An 18,126-nucleotide genomic window follows, 5' to 3' on the forward strand; every position below is an offset into this window, starting at 1 on the left:
CTTCGCAACGCTGCGCGGATCGGCCGGGTAGGCGGGGCCCGGCGCGCGAGCGGGCGGCGACGGTCAGGCAGGGCGGCGGGCGGCCCGGGGGAAGGCCGGGTGCGGCGCGAGGCCGGGGGCCTGTCCGGCCGGCCCCGCCCTGACATGCCAGCCCGGCAGCCGCGGGCGCAGCAGCCGCGAGCGCCGTGCGTGGGGGGGAGCGGCGGGGGCGGCACCGGGAGCGGGGCGGGGAGCAGGAGCGGCGAGGGAAGGGGAAGAGGGGTTGGGGCACCGGGGGCTTCCCCCGCCGCAGGGCCGGGTGTGGGGGTTGAGCTCCCCCCGCGGGGCCGGGCCGGGTCGGTGGGGGGAGGGTGGGTGCAGGTGCGGGTGGCGCTGAGTGCCGCTGTCGCGCAGGTCCGCCCGCCGTGCCCCGCCGCAGGATGGAGGTCGAGCTGCTGGAGAACGACGTGCTGGAGTCGCTGGAGGACCTGGGGTAGGTGTGCGGGGCCCCCGGTGCGGGCCGGAGGCGGGAGGGCGGCCCCGGCGGGGGACACGGTGCCACTGCCCGCCAGGCAGGGCAGCGCCTGGAATGGCCCCTTTCCGTCAGAGCTGCCCCCGGGCCGGGCCGGCGATGGTGACCCAAGGCCAAACGGGCCACTTTTCAGCTCTGCGGCCTTGGCGGACGTCTCTCTGCTGCCGGCGTGGGGGTTTCCTTAATCCGTGCGGTGCCGTCCCTTTGGTGACCTCTCTGTTGGACAGAGCGGTCCCAGCTGGGCGTGGGAAGGGACAAAGAGGCCCCTTAAGATGTCAGACAAGAAGAAAGCTTTCAGCATTTATATTGAGTGAAAAAAAAACCCCAAAAGGAATCGCAAATGACAGAATATCTTTCCCCCTTACTATTTTTTTTTTTTTTAGTATAATACAGCACAGAAAACATCTGCTATTTGAACCTGTTACTTTGTCACAGTCAGTGACAAAAGTTATATAAATACGAAAGGGGGAGCACGGAGAATATACCCTGCTGTGAGCTCCCATGTCTGTAAGCTGTTGAGTGTTCAGAGGAGAGGCAGCTACAATTGCACTGCTGTTGGTTCTGGGCAAACAGCTGTATTTACTCACATTGGCCACATTCCCATAAATCACTTTGTGGCTAGAGTCATTATGCTCCAACAAAGATTATGTTTCCAGGCTCAGTTGGTGATGATAGTTCCAAAGGTTGACAGATAGGCTTCTGTTTTGGCAGGTATTTCTGTGCCTGAAACATGAAAAGGTCTCTGTGACATGATGAACACACCATGATAAGCTCCTTTTTCGTTTTGTGTGTTCAGAAGGATATCAGTGGCGTGAAGGACTTGTGATTTGTGCTTCTCTTCTTTGCGATTATAGACGGAAAATGTTGTCAATTTTCAGCATAGATAAATAAAGTGAACAGTGAAAGCAGGTGAACAGATAAGTTGTATCAACCAAGAATTGGCAGCAGGGATTGAAAAGAAAATTGGAGGGCAAAAGGCATGAGACTTCAACAGTAATGGTAACAACTGGGAAAACTACTGCATGTGTCTGAAGGGCTTCTGTTTCCTGGTGTGTGGAAAGACCTCTGTTTAAGGTTTTATGCTTTGACAGTAGCTCCACAGTTCTTCATGGTTCAGTTTATTTTTTCAATCAGATCCTGAAGACATTTCTAATATATTACTGGATTTTTTTTTTGGATAGCACTTCATGTCAAAAGATCTGATTCTTTTTGTAATTGTGCTCAAGGTGTTCAGATAGTGGTCTCTTGCCTTGTAAATCAGTTTGTTGAACTGTTGGAAAAGCAAACAGACCAGATAGCACAATGTTACCAAGAGGAATGTAGCTCTAGAACATGTGCTATTGGCAGGAAAGGAAAGGAAGGAAAAAGCTGCTTGTAGTCAGGAATCTGCAAGTTTGGTTATTGACCAAATAGATGTGTAGATGAAGTCATAATTATCGGAGATAACATGGTCAAGTTGTCTTAACTGTCAGAAGAAACTAGAAAAGGGGCCTCTGACATGACCAGTGACTAAATCCTGATCCTGCCAAAGCAAAAGGGTTGTCATTGCTTCCCTTCTGCTTTGATCTCTCTGGATGCTTCTCTTTTGAGCCCCAGATGTTCCTGTACATGTGTAGGTTTGAAACATCTTTGGGATAGGTCTTAAACTTGCTCTGATCAGCCTCCTGGGAGTGTCTGGCCTACTGTGGTCATGGAGTAGGGTTGTAATACATCAGCTTACAGCTTCTCATCAGCTGTTAGTAGATTAACTCTCAAGTGAAGCTGCTCTGTGAGGTAAAAGTTATTTTTGAGTGTGGCTTCATCATTTGAGTTGGATGAAGTAACAGACCATTACAGGGAAGGCCACATCCTTTGTATGTGATGTTAAGCACAAGAGCAGAGTGAGAAGAATAACATTTCAGTTTGCGCTCTCAGAGGTTTTTTTTTTTCACTCTTGAGTTTGCCAAGGGTCACCTGGACCACGGGGCTGTTTTGACGTAGTGGGGTGACTTTACCCAGAAGTTTCAAAGAGGGATTTTGGTTGGTTATGTGCACTCTTGAATGTCTTTCTGGTTTGGGTGCAGTATATCAAAATAATATTACGCGTTTCTTAAAAAATACTCTGGTAAATTCTGAGTTTGTGCTTCCACCTGATTATTAATAAAGCAGTCTTCTTCCTACTCTTCCTCCTTCCCCTGAGATACTATCGGCAAACAGATGTCCTGAAAGCTATGACTCCTAAGATACGATCTGTAAACATTCTTACATTAGCTCTGATTTTTTTGGCTTACTTTGTTTATGCAAAGAACTAATTCTATTTATTTTTCTTGTGCCCATTTGGGGAGGTGATTTTTCAAAGGAGGATATTGTCATACAGAGCACTTTTGTAACATTTGTATCAAAGGCTTTGTTTTGCATGGCAACCCTTTAGTACGTGATAGGAAACGACAGAAAAGATGCACTTGTTCAGCAGTAATTATTCCACATATTGTAAAGCAGTATGTAGAGCTTGAGAATGATTCTATGGAACTGCTTTTGCCTTGGATAGGTATATTGTAAGTAATATCTTTTTAAAGAGATGCAGACAGAAGTGTAACATTCTCGAGGATGAAGCCTTTGATGATGATATTCTGTGACACAATCTTTTTGGCAGTAGGCTGATGCACATGGAAACGCTGAGTTTAGTCAGGTGTTGTAGGTGTGCTTTTTGTGGCAGTTCAGGGCGGGAACGTTGCCCCTTCAGGTGTTCAGCACTGCAGATATGTTGAGGGTGTAGCTCTTAATATGTGTATAGCATGAAATAAATCTATCAAAGTACATCAGTCACAGCAAACATTAACAAACTCTGCCTTTTTTTACTTTTCAGTTACAAAGGTCCATTGTTAGATGACGGAGCGCTGGCTCAGGCAGTTTCTCATGGAGCCAGTTCCCCTGAGTTCACCAAACTCTGTGCTTGGTTGGTGTCTGAGTTACGGCTGTTCTGCAAACTAGAGGAAAATGTGCAGGCAACAAACAGTAAGTAGCACAAGCGTGCACTGAATGTGTGTTCTCGCGTGCCGTAAAGATTTGGGCTCACGGTATCTGTTGTACCAAGGAGTATTGTCTGCATGCTGCCAGATTTTGGATATTTTCCATCTCAAGCTTCCCTAATGAGCAGCCAGTAGATATTGAAATAGCAGTGAGGATCAAACAGTCTTTCTTCTGAAATTAGCTTTTTCTTTTTAATTGTTCAACCATAGGGTTTTTTTAAAGCTCTTAGATGTATTTAGGGAAACATTAATAGTTGTGGGGGCTTTATTAGATCATGACAATACCTTTATTTCAATGCTTCTGTTCATAATTACCATGTAAGAAATACCTACCCTTATGGTAACATACTGAATGTTATCATTAAAGGTAACATTCTCATGACTACAGTAACTGTATTTTCATTGTTGGTTACCTTAATGCTCTGCATACTATCATTTTTCCCTCTTCATGAAAAACTCTGAGAAGGAGCCTGAAAATGTTTGTTTATTGTTTTGGTGGAGGAAGCAAACCTTAGTTTTCAAAAAAATGTTATTTTTGGCCAACTAGTCGTGACATTCTATGGATTAAATTGTTAAGTTAGTATGATAACCTGTATTTCTGAGTATCTAATATATTAACTCATAATGCCTTTATGAGCTTAGCTTTCTATTTATTCAGTGACCAGAGGTTGCTGCATTTACCTCAACATCTATTCTTTTCCTCTTTCCCTCTGTTTTTGACATATTCATCCTTTCTTCTTTGAATATATTTCATTCCCTTTCCCTGTAACAATACATCGTCTCTCCTATTCTAGTAGTATAGAGTTCTTACTGTATGTTTCGTGTAAAAGTACAGTCAGAAGTATTCTAACACCTATCCCAAATTCTTTAAACACAGTGACAGAAAAGTGTAAGCTGAGCACCATCAAGTCCTGCCTTCATTTTGTGTGTCTTGAGTTTGTAAATAACAGACATTTGGGGTTGAAGTCTCGTTTCAAAACATTAAAAAAAAAATGTTACCTCTCATTAATTGCTATTTTTTTAGTTAACAAATTCAGATTCGTTTCAGTAATTTTTGACAGAAATATCAGTCAAAGGTTTGATTTATGACTTAATTATTTTTAGAGGATATTGGTATGAAACAAACATGATCTTATAGCGAGAAGCAGTAAAAACTCATAAGAAGAACTCATAAACCATAGTTATTATTCATGACTTTGTCAGAACTGTCTAATACATTTGTAGTGGGAAGAGTTAGTTGATATTTAAAATATACCTGTAATGTTTGACTTTTTTAATGTCACATTTCATTGTAGAAGTTGCCAGTACTTGTCTGTTGTAGGGGGAAAGCTACATCAGTGAAATGTAGTTTTACAGTAGTGAAGAATGTTATGGTTCCAAATAGGTTGTGCTGTGTCTGAGTAATCTAAAGAATGCATTTGGCTTCCATTAAAACCAGGTTTTAATATTAAATAGTGACTGTAGCAAAGTATTTTTTTTTAAAGTAGCTAATTAATTCTAGTCATAGCCCCACATATATTAACTGTAAACAAATTATTATCCTTTTCTTTCTAAGGTCCAAACGAAGCAGAAGAATTTCAGCTTGAAATGAGTGGGCTGCTGGCTGAAATGAACTGTCCGTATGCATCATTAACATCGGGAGATGTGACAAAACGCCTTCATAATCAAAAGAACTGTCTCTTGCTGCTTAGTAAGTTAAAAGGGTGCTTGCAAGCAGATCTGGTTTTGTGCAAGATTCATAGTATTGTTTCTTACACTTAATGAGATACTGTTTTGTTTACCACAATGTGCCACAATATAGTTACCTAAAAATACGCGTTATTTTCTTCTGTAATTTGCAGCATCAGAATATCGCACTTCTGGTTTTACCAGTCAGTATATAGCCAGTATATGATGGGAAATATTCCGAGTATTAACCTTTTTCACACTTGCTAGGAAAAAGCCTGACCTACTATTTCTCAAAAGGTGCACCAAAGATGGAATAATTTGAAGACTTCTGCCAGAATTTAGCCACTGAATTTTATTTAGAATGGTTGTAAAAATGACCACTATCATCAGATGTATCATCATTTTGGAGCCCCCAGAATGATGACTTGCGAGGTGCAACAAGATTTGCATTTTCGTACACTGGCAACAATTGGAATTATTGTAAAAAAGAGAAAATGTTTTATCCCAAGTCCCAGTTCTTTTCATCATCTTCTTTTGTAAATCGCTTGAGTGTTGCTTTCTGCTGATTGAAAGGAAATTAACATTAGCAGTGGTGATGTCTTCTGTTTTCCAGCTGGCGGATCTCAATAGCTAAATTGGTTTTATTTCTGCTTAGGAAATGTTAGAGGAAAAGAAGTGATTCAATTACTTGAATAATACTGATTCACGTTAAAATAATAAAAATTAAAAGTGTTGGAGTTACAAATTGTAGTACTAAATCTAATCTTTAACATAATGTCTTATTTTCTTCCTCAGTTGCTGCTATTCTTTAACCTTTCAAAGCGGAAATTTAGTTCTGCCTTCAACTGAGATGTAAGAAATTAATTACAGAGATTAGATTCTTGTGTTTCAACAGTAGGAGAAAGATGAGTAGACTTTATCTGATTTTTTTTTATAGTATGTTTAAAAATGTCAGATAAAGTGAGGTAGTTGTTGCATTTAAGATGTTTTGTAGCTCAGACAATCAGCCCTTCAGCTTATTTTCTGTAAGCCAAGCTCTTCAGTAAGTTTGGTTTGTCTGTGACACACAGTTTATCCCAGAGGTCCTCTGTGATGTACGTTTTGGTAATATAAGGCCATGTTCAGGAGCTGAACTCTGGTATCCCATCTGGCAGGAATGCTGTGTTTACTGTCAAATGTGAAATTCCAGTAGTGCCAGACTCCTTTTTTGTGTACCATGGTAGTTGCATAGCTTTCTTCAAGTGCATTAAGCAAACATATTAGTTATCCTGTTGTATGTGAGCCATAAAACAGTATTTTTCTGGAGGAACAGAATAACACTCTGTAATGACATGCTGGGATATTTTGCATTTTAACAAAATACAGCACAGTTTGTGCCAATTGGAAGATGTAGCAGAATTGCTGGGAGGGGAAAGCACCAAGTAAATGTAAGTAGTTAGGATTGATTGCCTTGTTGTGTAAGCATGACTAGAATACAATAGCAAGTACTGCTATCTGCAGAAATAAAAACTACAACTTTCAGGTTGGTTCAGAAAAGATCTGCTAAAAAGACTCACTGTCTGAAGAACATTTGTCTTACAGTGATAGATGTAAAAATTTCAGTCACTGTTAGAGGAGGTTGAAAATCGCTTAGATGTGATCTCTCGATTCTTCAAACAAAATTCTGCTGTTAGTTTCTTTTCTGAGGAGGCCTGAAAAGAGTGTAAATAATTGAAAGTTCAGTATAAGAAAAACCTGTATGAAGTACTGTTGAAAGAACTTACAAAGGATTCTTCACTTCTTTACATATTATAAGTATTTTCTAATTTATAAGGTGTCTTGTGTCTAGCAGAAGACATTCTAGAAATGTTGAAGGCATTCTAGAGATCATTAAAACACTGTGTTCTTTTCTTAACCTTTTCATCTGTCCCAGCTTTATAAGTAGTAAACTGCTCTTGTGTAACCATGGGTTTACTTCCCTGCTCACAAGTCTCTCTGCTGTATCTGTTTTTCAGTTCTTATTTTGAGAAACATTTATTCATGTTATTGCTATGGTCATTCAGTGTGATTCATGATAAAAGTATTGGTTAAACCTGTGCATTTTTTAAAATTCGAACTTTAAAATTATGACAACTGCAAAAAAGGCTGTTCATATCACTGTAAGTTCATATCACTGTAAGTTTATATCACTGTAACTGATATCTGATGCTGAAATTTTGGATATGTGTTCAGAAACTGTGATTTTGATTTTTCTGTTTTTTTTTTTTGATAAAAGAGTTCTAATGTGGTGATAGGCTCTTGCAGTTCTGATATTGAAGAGAACTGCAGGCATAATAGTTTCTGTTTTCAGCAGTTAAAGCCTTCTTTTCTGAAGTTATTGTAAACCTGAATTCTCAATAGTACCTTCAAGTGGGATTATTTTTCCACTCTGTATTTTGCCTGGGGAAGTAGAGGAGATTTCTTCAGCATTTCACTTCTCTTTACTCGATTGCTTTCTTTCTTTCCTAGAGCCTCAAGGAGTGGTTGCTTCCCTCCCTTAATGTGCATATCCCAGTCGCTCATCTGACTTGATTCCAGCAAGGATTCTCTGTTCTCTGTTTCCTGTCTTTGCTGGGCAAAGGCTGAAGGAAAAGAGCTGTGCTCTGTTGTACTCTGGGATTAATACCTGCTGGAATCATAGGGATTTTTTTCCAGGCTTTGATGGGTTGTACTAAACCTGTCCCCTGTTTGTTATGTTTCTAGCATTGGACTCGGTGATTATTAGAAATAGGAGTGTTCTGTGGATACAAAAATTCTAGCTCTCACTCTGTCTAAAACAGTCCATTTAGACATTTTTAGTTGTAAGCACTTGAGTTTTCACTGGTTCTAAAATAATTTAACTCTGCTATATCTGATGCTCAAATCTAATTTTTCTTACCCCAGCATACCTCATCTCAGAACTGGAAGCTGCCAGAATGCTGTGTGTGAATGCCCCTCCTAAAAAAGCCCAGGAAGGAGGTGGCAGTGAAGTCTTTCAGGAGCTAAAAGGCATATGTATTGCTTTAGGCATGTCCAAGCCTCCTGCCAACATAACGATGTTCCAGTTCTTCAGTGGAATTGAAAAAAAAGTAAGATCCAAATAAAGAAAAATAGGAATATTTATGGTGTTACTGTTTTAACATAAAATAGTTCTGCTGCCTGGGCGAGATTTGTGTCTTGTGAAACTCCAGTGTTTGAATTCTGAAGGAGAGTTAATATGTTTTACTGAGCATGCCAAGAGTCAGGATTTTGAAAATTAATTTAAAGGCTTTCTCCATGCCAAGGCACAAGGTCAGGGACTACTGCTATCTCTGCCTTCCAGGGTGACTGGTCTAGGTTTTAATGTTATCACTTTTTGCAGAAGACATGAAAAATGCTGAACTCAGGCCTCAGGAAGAATGTTAAAGAGAAATGTCTTCCAAGAAATACACCTAGACTAATTTTTACAGGAAACTAATGTTTTAAAAATGTTTATGTTAAAAGGTAACACAACTAAAATTTGCACCTTTTCCCTAAGGCTCCATAAGTTCTTGTGATTACACTTATTTTTGTTCTTTACATGTGGGAGTTCTCCAGGCTGCTGTGATTTTTTTAAAAAGAAATTTACTTTTGTTTGAGTAATTTTTGTAAAGCAGAGAAATGAAATGGTACGGACTGTCCAGTGCACAGACCAAAGGTGGGGGACAGAAAACTTTTAAGTCACATTTAGGAACTTGCAGAGTAGGGGAGAGGAGAACAGGAGAAGAGAACCTGTTTAAAGAACAGACATGATGTAAAGCTCCCCAAAATACTTTCATAGTTTGACTGACCTGTTTCATTGTCCTTGCACAAATCCAAGCAGCTGAAGTAGTGTTCCATTTCTTTGCAAGAAACCAGTTTGGTTTGATAGGAGGAGGAGGTTGGTTTTCCATCAGAAGTCCAGGCTGTAGAATGGAAGCAGTTTGTTTCCTGGTTTTGGCATTGTTGTGGGTACTAAATAGACACATAAGAAATCTGTACTTCCATTTTCTATAAAAGGTAGAAATATTCATAACAATGAGCAGTGCTAGCAAGCTTTGCTGTTTAAAGAAACAGCAAGAAAATACAAGATACAAACTAGATCAAAATCCTTTTAATCTGGGAATTCTGTTATATTTTACTAATATACTTTGCTTTTACATTGTCTTGTAAGGTTAAATGAATGCTATCTCAATGACATACCAAAAAAACCCTGGACAGTCCTCATAGCTTCATAAAATACACCAGGAATCTCTAACCTACAGGTTTTTTAGAAATTGTGTATGAGCTGTAGTGTTTACAGTCCACATACTTCAGATGTTGGTAGGATTTGAGGAGAAAGTAAATCTGACTAATAACTGAAAAACTTAAATTTCACTTTGAAACTGAAAATGCATCACTAAGCAAAATGTGAAAACTTAACATAGGGTGAATATTTTGCTCTTGACTGCAAGATGATGGTTATAAGGAGAGATTTTTCTAAAGTTTTGTTGTTTTAAAAAGTGAGTCTTAGAATAGCAATATTCTGATTTAATGTGAAAGTCAAGGTAGCTTTTTATTTACACATACATAATACAGTTCGGAGTAGAATCTTTGTATAGTTGACTCTCTTTGTTAATGATCCACCACATTAAGAAAAGAAATTGCTGATAATTGAATGAACTGCTACCTCTGCTATTTAAAAGAACTTAGGTTTAAAATCTTCAAGTTAAATAAATTTGGCTCAGCAGCATTGGAAAACTAGGTCACTGAAAGTCTTAAATCAAGTCCTGGAATGAACAGCAAGGAAGTTGAAAAATGTGGTTTGCAGCAGAACAAAAGTCAAGTTGTTTTATTTGGTTTTTTTTCCAACCTACTTGGGTCCAAGTTTTTGTCACTACTGTTTCATTTCTTACCCTTGAAGTCCTCAGAATTTTTTAGATATGATAGATTATCTATGTTGTGCCCAAACTTTTAAAATGCAAGTTAAATTTAAATTTTTGTATTAAAGATTTTCTCCTTTTTATTGGGAAGTGGGGCCTTTGTTTAGGTCAATTTATATTTCACATAAGCCTAATACAATCTTTTTGATAGAAGTGTGGAGGATTTTTCTGAATTAAAGAGATCATGTGTAGAATAATCCCTCTGTCTTCAAGAGGATCTGTACCTCATGGTAGCTTTCTGTTTTATCTGTAGATCTACTCTACAGTCCCTTCTCTTAATTTTTAAATAATTATAGCTGAGACTACCAGAAATATTAAAAGAGCTGCTTTCCAAAAGAAGAGTGCTTGGCTCTCTGTTCCAGAGAAGACAACTTGTCATGCCTTTGACTGTCCAACAGTCCTCTCCTTTAATTTGAATCTTGAAAAGCTAATTTTTTTAGACAGTGCTTATATTTTTACATGTCTCCTAACAGCTGAAGGAAACTCTAGCAAAGGTTCCACCTAATCATGTTGGAAAACCTTTACTGAAGAAACAACTGGGACCAGCTCACTGGGTGAGTAGCTGCAGGTATTAGAGCCCATTGCCCTTTTTCAGGTATGCCAAGTATTGATCTTGATTCTGTGTGTTGCAATATGATTTTTCTCTTTCTGAAGATAAGAAGACAGTTTCTTGCAATATAACATACATGTAGGTACAATAAATGTTCAGCAGTTGGTCAAGATCTTAGACTTGTGAATCTGTATGTCCAGGTGCAGGATAAACTTCTCCAAAATAAAGGAGATTTACAGATGGTGACCAGCATGCTTGTGCAGTAGCTTAAACCTTCCTCTCCCACGCTTTTCCAGCACTGTCTATGTGACCTAGCCTTGCTGAGATGGTGTCACATCCGCTTTTGTAGCTTCTTTGTAGCCAATTTGTGAGTCTGTCCATAATTTCCTTCTCTTTCTTTCATTTGAAGTAGTCTACTTCCTTAATAGCCTCTCCAAGAGGCAGTGAGCATGCAGGTGGGTGCTAGGAGGGGCTGTACACCCAGATCACAGAGCTGTGATAATTTCCAGCTGGGATTTGTCACCTGCTGTTCTAGGAGGACGGTGCCTCGGTTAAACGCTGCTGCTGCACTGGCACAAAGCTGTGGCTGCTGCTGCAAGACTGCACATCTCTTGTGTCTCTTGCTTAATACTGAAACTCATCTCCCAACACTCCCTTTCCTTCAAAAGTTGTTTTGAGACTGAAAGTGGGCCCCAGCACCCTGGTCCGGCCAGGCTTCAGTCAGTACATAAATTATTTCCCTAATGGTGCATATCTCACTTGTTGCTTTGACTAGACACTGTGTGCTACCAGGTGTGTTTCTTGTAATGGCTTTTCCCTGTAGGGCACTTTGTTTTCTTGCCAGTTTGCAGATTGTGGTTTAATCAAGATCCTCTTAACAGTACTTCACTTACTGTTTTTCCTCTGTTTGTCCTTACTACTTTTTAAGGAGGTAAGAGCATCCTGGTCCCTGGGGGGGGACTTATGGCCTTGCTTCAGCTTATTGCCTGTAGTATTTCCTCACTTTTGCTTCTCTGTCCTGATTGGTGTTGAGAAATGCCTCAGCAGAGTATGCAGTTTTTATGGCCCTTCTGTAAAAGACATCTGTGCTGTTAGAAATGGTAGAAGGCTGAACATAACAGAACCTTTGAAGCCTTTAGGAAAATTGCATCAGAAGGCATAGCTTGGCTGTGAGTTCATTTGACAAGGCAGACAATTGCAGTCTTAAGCCCTGCATAGTGTCTCTGTCTTATTCTCTTTCATCCACATAATTTAGTAAGTAGAAACATTTTATCTGTAATCTACAGGTTATGTTTGCAAATTTTTGTTTCAGGAAAAAATTGAAGCAATTAATCAAGCCATAGTCAACGAATACGAAGTCCGAAGAAAACTGTTAGTCAAACGTTTGGATGTTACTGTGCAGTCCTTTGGCTGGTCAGATAGAGCTAAGGTACAAACAACTTTCTGGGAAGTCCTGGTTGATGGTAACACTTTATGATAAGTGTCTCTAGAAAACTGCATCATTGTTTTATCCTTTATGAGTAAAAAAATAATCGCAGGAGTTGTCTGGTTTTGTTTTGAATTTCTGAAGAAGTTTATGACAGTGTAAGATGACTAAAAAAATTTTACTTAAAACTAATTTGTTGGATTTTAAAACAATATGTAAAATGAGAAGATGGTGTGTAGCTATACACTCAAAGCCACTGGAAAAAATAGAGAAGATTAATGACCCATCCATGTGCATTCAGAGTACCATAATGTGAACCATTAAATGCTGTCTCTGTGTGATGGTAGAAAGGCATCTTCCTGTTGACTATCCCTTATCTTACTTTGTGCTGTCCACAGTAATCAGATTTCCTTATCTCAAAGTGTGTCTGCAAGCACAACTCCACAGATGCACATGAGAAAAGCTGCTAAGGCACTGCTTGTTCTTACCTCATAGACAGGGTAATATTTTATGTGCTTCTTTTGTCTTTGAACCATGCAAGCGGCTGTGACATGAGATCTGTTTCTCTGTTGAGTATGTGATACATATTCTGCCTTTAAAAGTAATTACATGGTTTCCTTAGTTCCCATGTTTCATAGTGAAAAACAATGACAAGATTTAAAAAATAGTACATATAATTTATTTTCTAGGACTGAAACAGATATGCTGGCATGCTGTTAATTATGTTGCTGACAGTGTTTGAGACTCAGTTATTAGTGCCAGACTGACACATAGAATCATCAATTGTTCTTCTTGATAAATTTTTTAATCAAAAAACAACTATACTGTAGTAATAAACTATGGCCTGTCCCCTTTTCTAGTTTGTCACCTGAGTAGGACTTCTACTGGTGTAATATCTCTTAAACCTTGTATTTGTCAGGTTTTTTAGTAGATGATTGAAAAACTAGCTGATTGTTTGAGTAATAGTGAATAAAAATGAGTAGAAGCATGGATTATGTTTAAAAACTAGAGACTTCTAATTGTGTTATTGCTTTTGCATCCATATCCATGCATATTTGGTTTTTTCCCTAGGAGAATTTTTAGGTGCTTTTGAACTTGACTAGCTACAAGAAATCTTTTCACAAACCCCACAAATTGTGTATACGCATTTATATCTTTTGAAATGCAAATTTTTTTTTCAGACAAAAATAACAAAATACCAATACAAAATTGAAGAATGTGGCTATAGTATTCCAGACATGCAATACAATTTATTTTAACAGTAACTTCTAGCATGAGGGTACCATATTCTTTTTTATTTGAAAAGTATCAGAATACAGTAGTATGACTAAATAGCCACTTCTCCACATAGTAGAAACAGCAGAAAAAACCCCCACTTTGCAGTCTGTTATTAGGGGGTTTTTTGAGTTAAAATTTCAAGTTTCACCTAAAACAATATCATAGCACCAAAATACTGTGCTCAGAGCTCAGTCAAACTTGCTATGGAAAAACATACTAGTACTCTGGTGAATACTTTTGCTTTTCCTATCCTTACCCAGTGTCATGTTCCAGTTTTCTGTCTTTAGGCAGAAAATAGGATTTTAGGATTTTAAAATGTGCTCCTGAGTTTTTTGCACTCTTGAGATATGCTGGAAAACCTGGTTTGCCTGTCCTCACTTCTGTCATCTGGGGTCCAAACAAAAAAAAAGTTCAGATTACAATCTGGTTTATCCTAACTGCATCCCACATTACACTCTGTTGATAACTGAAGAGAGATGTAACTTATGTATTAGCTCATGACTGATAGCACAGATTTCTGTTGTGCCTGTCAGCTGGAAAACTTCTGAGGTGTTCAGAAAGGCCAAAATGGTTAACGCTGAAAGGCAGTAGAGAAAGAGAGATTGCACACAAGGCAAAGTTGAGTGTAGGATCTCATTTCTAGTTTGGGCACTAACTTTTCAAGACAAGGGACTGAATCAGAAAAAGCACTTGAAAGCTTTAGTTCTGCCAGTAACCTGTTGATACCTTGTCTTTGAGAAGAAGTTGACTGGAAAGAACAGTGGAAAGAGTTAACCTTTTTCTGCCAGTACAGAATTGGAGATGGAAGTAATGCTATAGTCTAACTATAGAATGGATGTGAGTCAGGGTGCAGGCACAGGAGGAGGTCTGGAGGCTAAACACAGATGTGTTTCACTTTTCAGTATCTTCTAGACATTAGCAGTAGTTCATATAACTGTATGACACACTTCTAGTCTGTGTTTGACTGCCTGAAAGTAATGCAGTCTGCGTGTATATGTTGCTAAAATTGTTAGCTCATTAGTGCCTTGGCAGTTCAGTCAGAATAGTGTTTCCTATTTAGTTAAGGAATTAATTTGACAAATGCTAGCTTTGTTGCAGTAATTCTTAGTTACAAAGTGGTTCTCACTGGTTTTATCTTAACTCTGTGTTCTATTTGCAGTAGTGGCTAGTTCTTCAGTGCTGATTTGATTCACTTGGTGAGGTGTCCCATTGCTTTAGCTGACTGGGCTTTGTTTTTCTTCTCTCCAACAGAGTCAAACAGAAAAACTGGCTAAAGTCTACCAGCCAAAACGTGCCCTCTTATCTACTAAGTGCACTATATCCATTGCAAATCTCTTGGCAGCTCGGCAAGATCTGTCAAAGATTATGAGAACAAGCAGTGGGTCCATCCGAGAGAAGACTGCGTGTGCCATTAATAAGGTACCTTTGGTGACAAATGGTTCTGTTAGGAGTTTTTAAGTAACTTTAATTTAGTAATAAATCCTACTTTTTTTAGGATTGTAAGTGGAATTTGGAAATAAACGATAGGAAATTCCAGACTATGCACCAGTGCATTATGAATACCGCAATCTTAGCTGTTTAGGTTCACAGAGCCCCTTCTTTGGGGCAGTAAAAAATTTGCTAAATATCTTTGATTACTTTCAGTGGGAGTAAGCCTGCTCTGTCTGATCAGAATTACTGAAGTCATTACACTGCTACTACCTAATTCTGTCAGTGTGTCTCAAATAACACCTACATAATAACTGTGGTTTTGGTCTATGTAAATATAATGTATTAAGATCACAAAGCAAGGATCCCATAAGTTAAGATTGCCATGGGTACACAAATAGATTATAATCAAGGATGTAGTTCAATAATGATATAGTAGGAACATGTAGACTAAACAAGTTACTTTGCTTCAAAAGTTACGATTATATAGTTATAGGCTCACAAAAGCATACATGCTGACCATGAAGCTCAGTAGCTATGTACAGCAGTGTACGTGGTGCTTTAAAAACTGTGGGTATAGGTGCATGCTTTTCTGCCTCCTGAGTACCAGCAGCGTTTCAGGTAAAGCTCTAATTAATTAAGGAGAGAATAGCAGTGTGCTGATTTGACAACAGCCCGTCCACCCCAAAAATTTTTCACATCTTTTTGGTGGTTTTGGAGTGTGGAGTGTAAGAAATTAAGTGGTAAGACAGATGTGACTGTATCATAAGATTGTATGTATGTTTTACTAGGAATGCTGTACTGCCCTGCTGGTGATCCATATTCTGTTATTTTATCTCCATTATCAATATGAAATGTTCTCCAAGACAGGAACATGAACTAACAAAGTAGCCTGCTTCCATTGAAGTTCTTTTGTTATCTTATTTTAAAATTTGAAGCAGCGCAAATGTCCTGCTCTAAGTCTTGCTAAATTCTTAAATCACACCATACTTGGACAGCTGAACACCTCTAGAGCCTTGCTCAACTCTGATTGGTGCTGTGTGGCACCCGTCTGTTGTTGTGTAAGTTTTTGCATGTTCTTACTGAAAAATTGAATTCTTTACCCCCTGTTTATCGAGCCAATGGCTTGTACAGCAAGTCAGAGCACTAGTGGCCCTGTGTTTGAGATTAGCAGTCTGCATGAATAAACAGGTGAGAGACTGTATTGATGCTGCCCATGCTGGTGTGCCTCCTCTGTGAACAAAAAACACAGATCTTCTGACTTGTCTTGTTAGCAGTGCTTCAAGTACTACATAATCCCTGTTTAATTTTTATTTACTGGAGACAGTGTTCTGTCATTCAAACAGACAAAAAGTTTGCCTCTGGAAATAAAAACCATGGAGTGACTGATGTTTGTGGTGTGTCTCAGTAATCGGACTCTTCTGTGAGGTGTTACAACTCCTGTCACAGTTCTCCCTTCCCTTTGCAGGTGCTAATGGGCAGAGTGCCTGACAGAGGAGGAAGGCCCAATGAAATTGAACCACCACCTCCTGAGATGCCACCGTGGCAGAAAAGACCAGAGGGTGGTCCACAGCAAGGCGGTGGCAGAGGAGGAAGAGGTGGCTACGAGTCTTCCTATGGAGGGCGAGGAGGTTATGACCATGGGGGTCACGACCGAGGAGGAAGAGGAGGCTATGACTCATATGGAGGGCGAGGAGGTCATGAACAAGGAAGCCATGATCGAGGGGGACGAGGAGGACGTGGTGGTTATGATCATGGTGGCAGAGGAGGTGGAAGAGGAAACAAGCTTCAAGGAGGCTGGACAGATGGTGGAAGTGGTGGCTACCAGGATGGTGGCTACAGGGAGAGCAACTACAGAGATGCAGGTTTTCAAACAGGTGGCTACCATGGTGGTGGTGGTGGTGGCTACCAAGGAGGAGGCTATGGTGGCTACCAGTCGTCATCTTATTCTGGAAGTGGCTACCAAGGGGGTGGTGGTGGCGGCTACCAGCAAGACAACAGATACCAAGATGGTGGGTCCCACAGTGACCGAGGGGGCGGGCGTGGAGGAGGAAGGGGCGGCCGTGGCGGTCGTGGCCGTGGAGGTCAAGGAGGCGGCTGGGGGGGAAGAGGTGGACAGAACTTTAATCAAGGGGGGCAGTTTGAGCAGCACTTCCAGCATGGAGGTTATCAATATAACCAGTCTGGCTTTGGACAAGGAAGACACTTCACCAGCTGAGGCTGCTAAAAACTTACACTTCAGGAGAGCTCACATAACAGAAACCTGGTTTCAGAGGCCTTACTTAATTGCTGCTTGAATTAGTTTGTACAGGTTTGTACACAGCAGGTAGAATCTCTTTGGGATGTTTTCCATTGAGCAAAGTACAACTTTGTGTAGACCTCTCCTCCCCACCCACCTCCAACCTGCCTGAATTAAAGGCATTGTCACTGCTCACTGCACCCTAAACATCGACTAATAGCCATGCTTTTTGGAAGTTGGACTGGTTCCCTCTGCTCAAAACACTTTTGTTCTGAATCTGCCTGCTGTGTTTGCCTTCCATTTTGATTTAGAGAAATACCGAGACCTGCCAAATTTGTCAATTAAAATACCCAATAGAATTTTTTCATCCCAGATAATTTTCCAGTTACATGTTCTAATAATCGGTTTGGAGTACTGCCTTTTGACTTGCTGACCTCTTGTTCTAGTCACGGTGACGTTACACGCACGTGTGCGCACGCACCGTGAACTCCCTCTGACGAACAGGTTTTTGGTCTATTATATGAGCTCTACTGTGGATGCCGTGTTCAGTAGCCTTATCTCCTGCTAAACAAAGTTTTCCCACCCGCTCAACTCTGAAGACTGACTGCCACCAAATTCTGCAAAGATCATTTCAAACGAAGCTAAATTGTGAACCGATAGTGTGTGTAGGCCTGTAGTTAGGTGTAGCAATTCAAACTGACCTGCATCCATCCAAAACAAGTTGCTCCTCCTCCAAACCTAATTTTTACTTGAAATCAGCTAGAAGAAGTTACAAACTGAAGTTTATTTTATTTGCAAGTTAATACCACTGGCTCAGCAAATCTAGGGCAATTTGTTTTGGGGGTTGTCTTTTCAAAGAAATGCACTACGGCCTGGGAAGATTAGTTCCTGCCTGGAGGAAGCCCTTTTATTATTGCTGCAGAAAACAAAACCTGGCTGAGTTTGGTGTTCTGATGTTTGGGGTTTTTTTTCTTTACTGAAAGCCACATAATGCTTCTTACTGGGTTTTTTTGTGTACATAAACATTGTCAAGCTGTGAAAGAAAATGGCTGAAGGTGTGCTGTTGTATAAAAGGTGAGCAATAAAAGTATCTGTATGTTCA

General features: G+C 40.0%; 1 protein-coding gene across 1 annotated transcript; it reads left to right on the forward strand.

Annotated features, from left to right (window-relative positions):
- Positions 1–118: 118 nt before the first annotated feature.
- Positions 119–18,126, forward strand: FAM98A (family with sequence similarity 98 member A). Its single transcript, XM_050315789.1, has 9 exons — positions 119–185; positions 394–472; positions 3,357–3,505; positions 5,075–5,209; positions 8,089–8,273; positions 10,577–10,657; positions 11,966–12,082; positions 14,609–14,776; positions 16,254–18,126. Exons 2-9 carry the CDS (start codon positions 420–422, stop codon positions 17,001–17,003), a joined length of 1,638 nt encoding a protein of 545 aa, XP_050171746.1. The 5' UTR covers positions 119–185; positions 394–419; the 3' UTR covers positions 17,004–18,126.

Source organism: Myiozetetes cayanensis, unplaced genomic scaffold (assembly GCF_022539395.1).
Source record: "Myiozetetes cayanensis isolate MyiCay16 unplaced genomic scaffold, myiCay2020 scf2-11, whole genome shotgun sequence".
In the NCBI taxonomy this organism is placed as follows: domain Eukaryota; kingdom Metazoa; phylum Chordata; class Aves; order Passeriformes; family Tyrannidae; genus Myiozetetes; species Myiozetetes cayanensis.

Coding starts and splice junctions, on each gene's coding strand:
- FAM98A (XM_050315789.1), top strand. CDS start 420: ATGGAGGTCGAGCTGCTGGAGAACGACGTGCTGGAGTCGCTGGAGGAC. Junction 5,210..8,088: donor GAACTGTCTCTTGCTGCTTA/GTAAGTTAAAAG, acceptor TTCTTACCCCAG/CATACCTCATCTCAGAACTG. Junction 10,658..11,965: donor AACTGGGACCAGCTCACTGG/GTGAGTAGCTGC, acceptor TTTTTGTTTCAG/GAAAAAATTGAAGCAATTAA.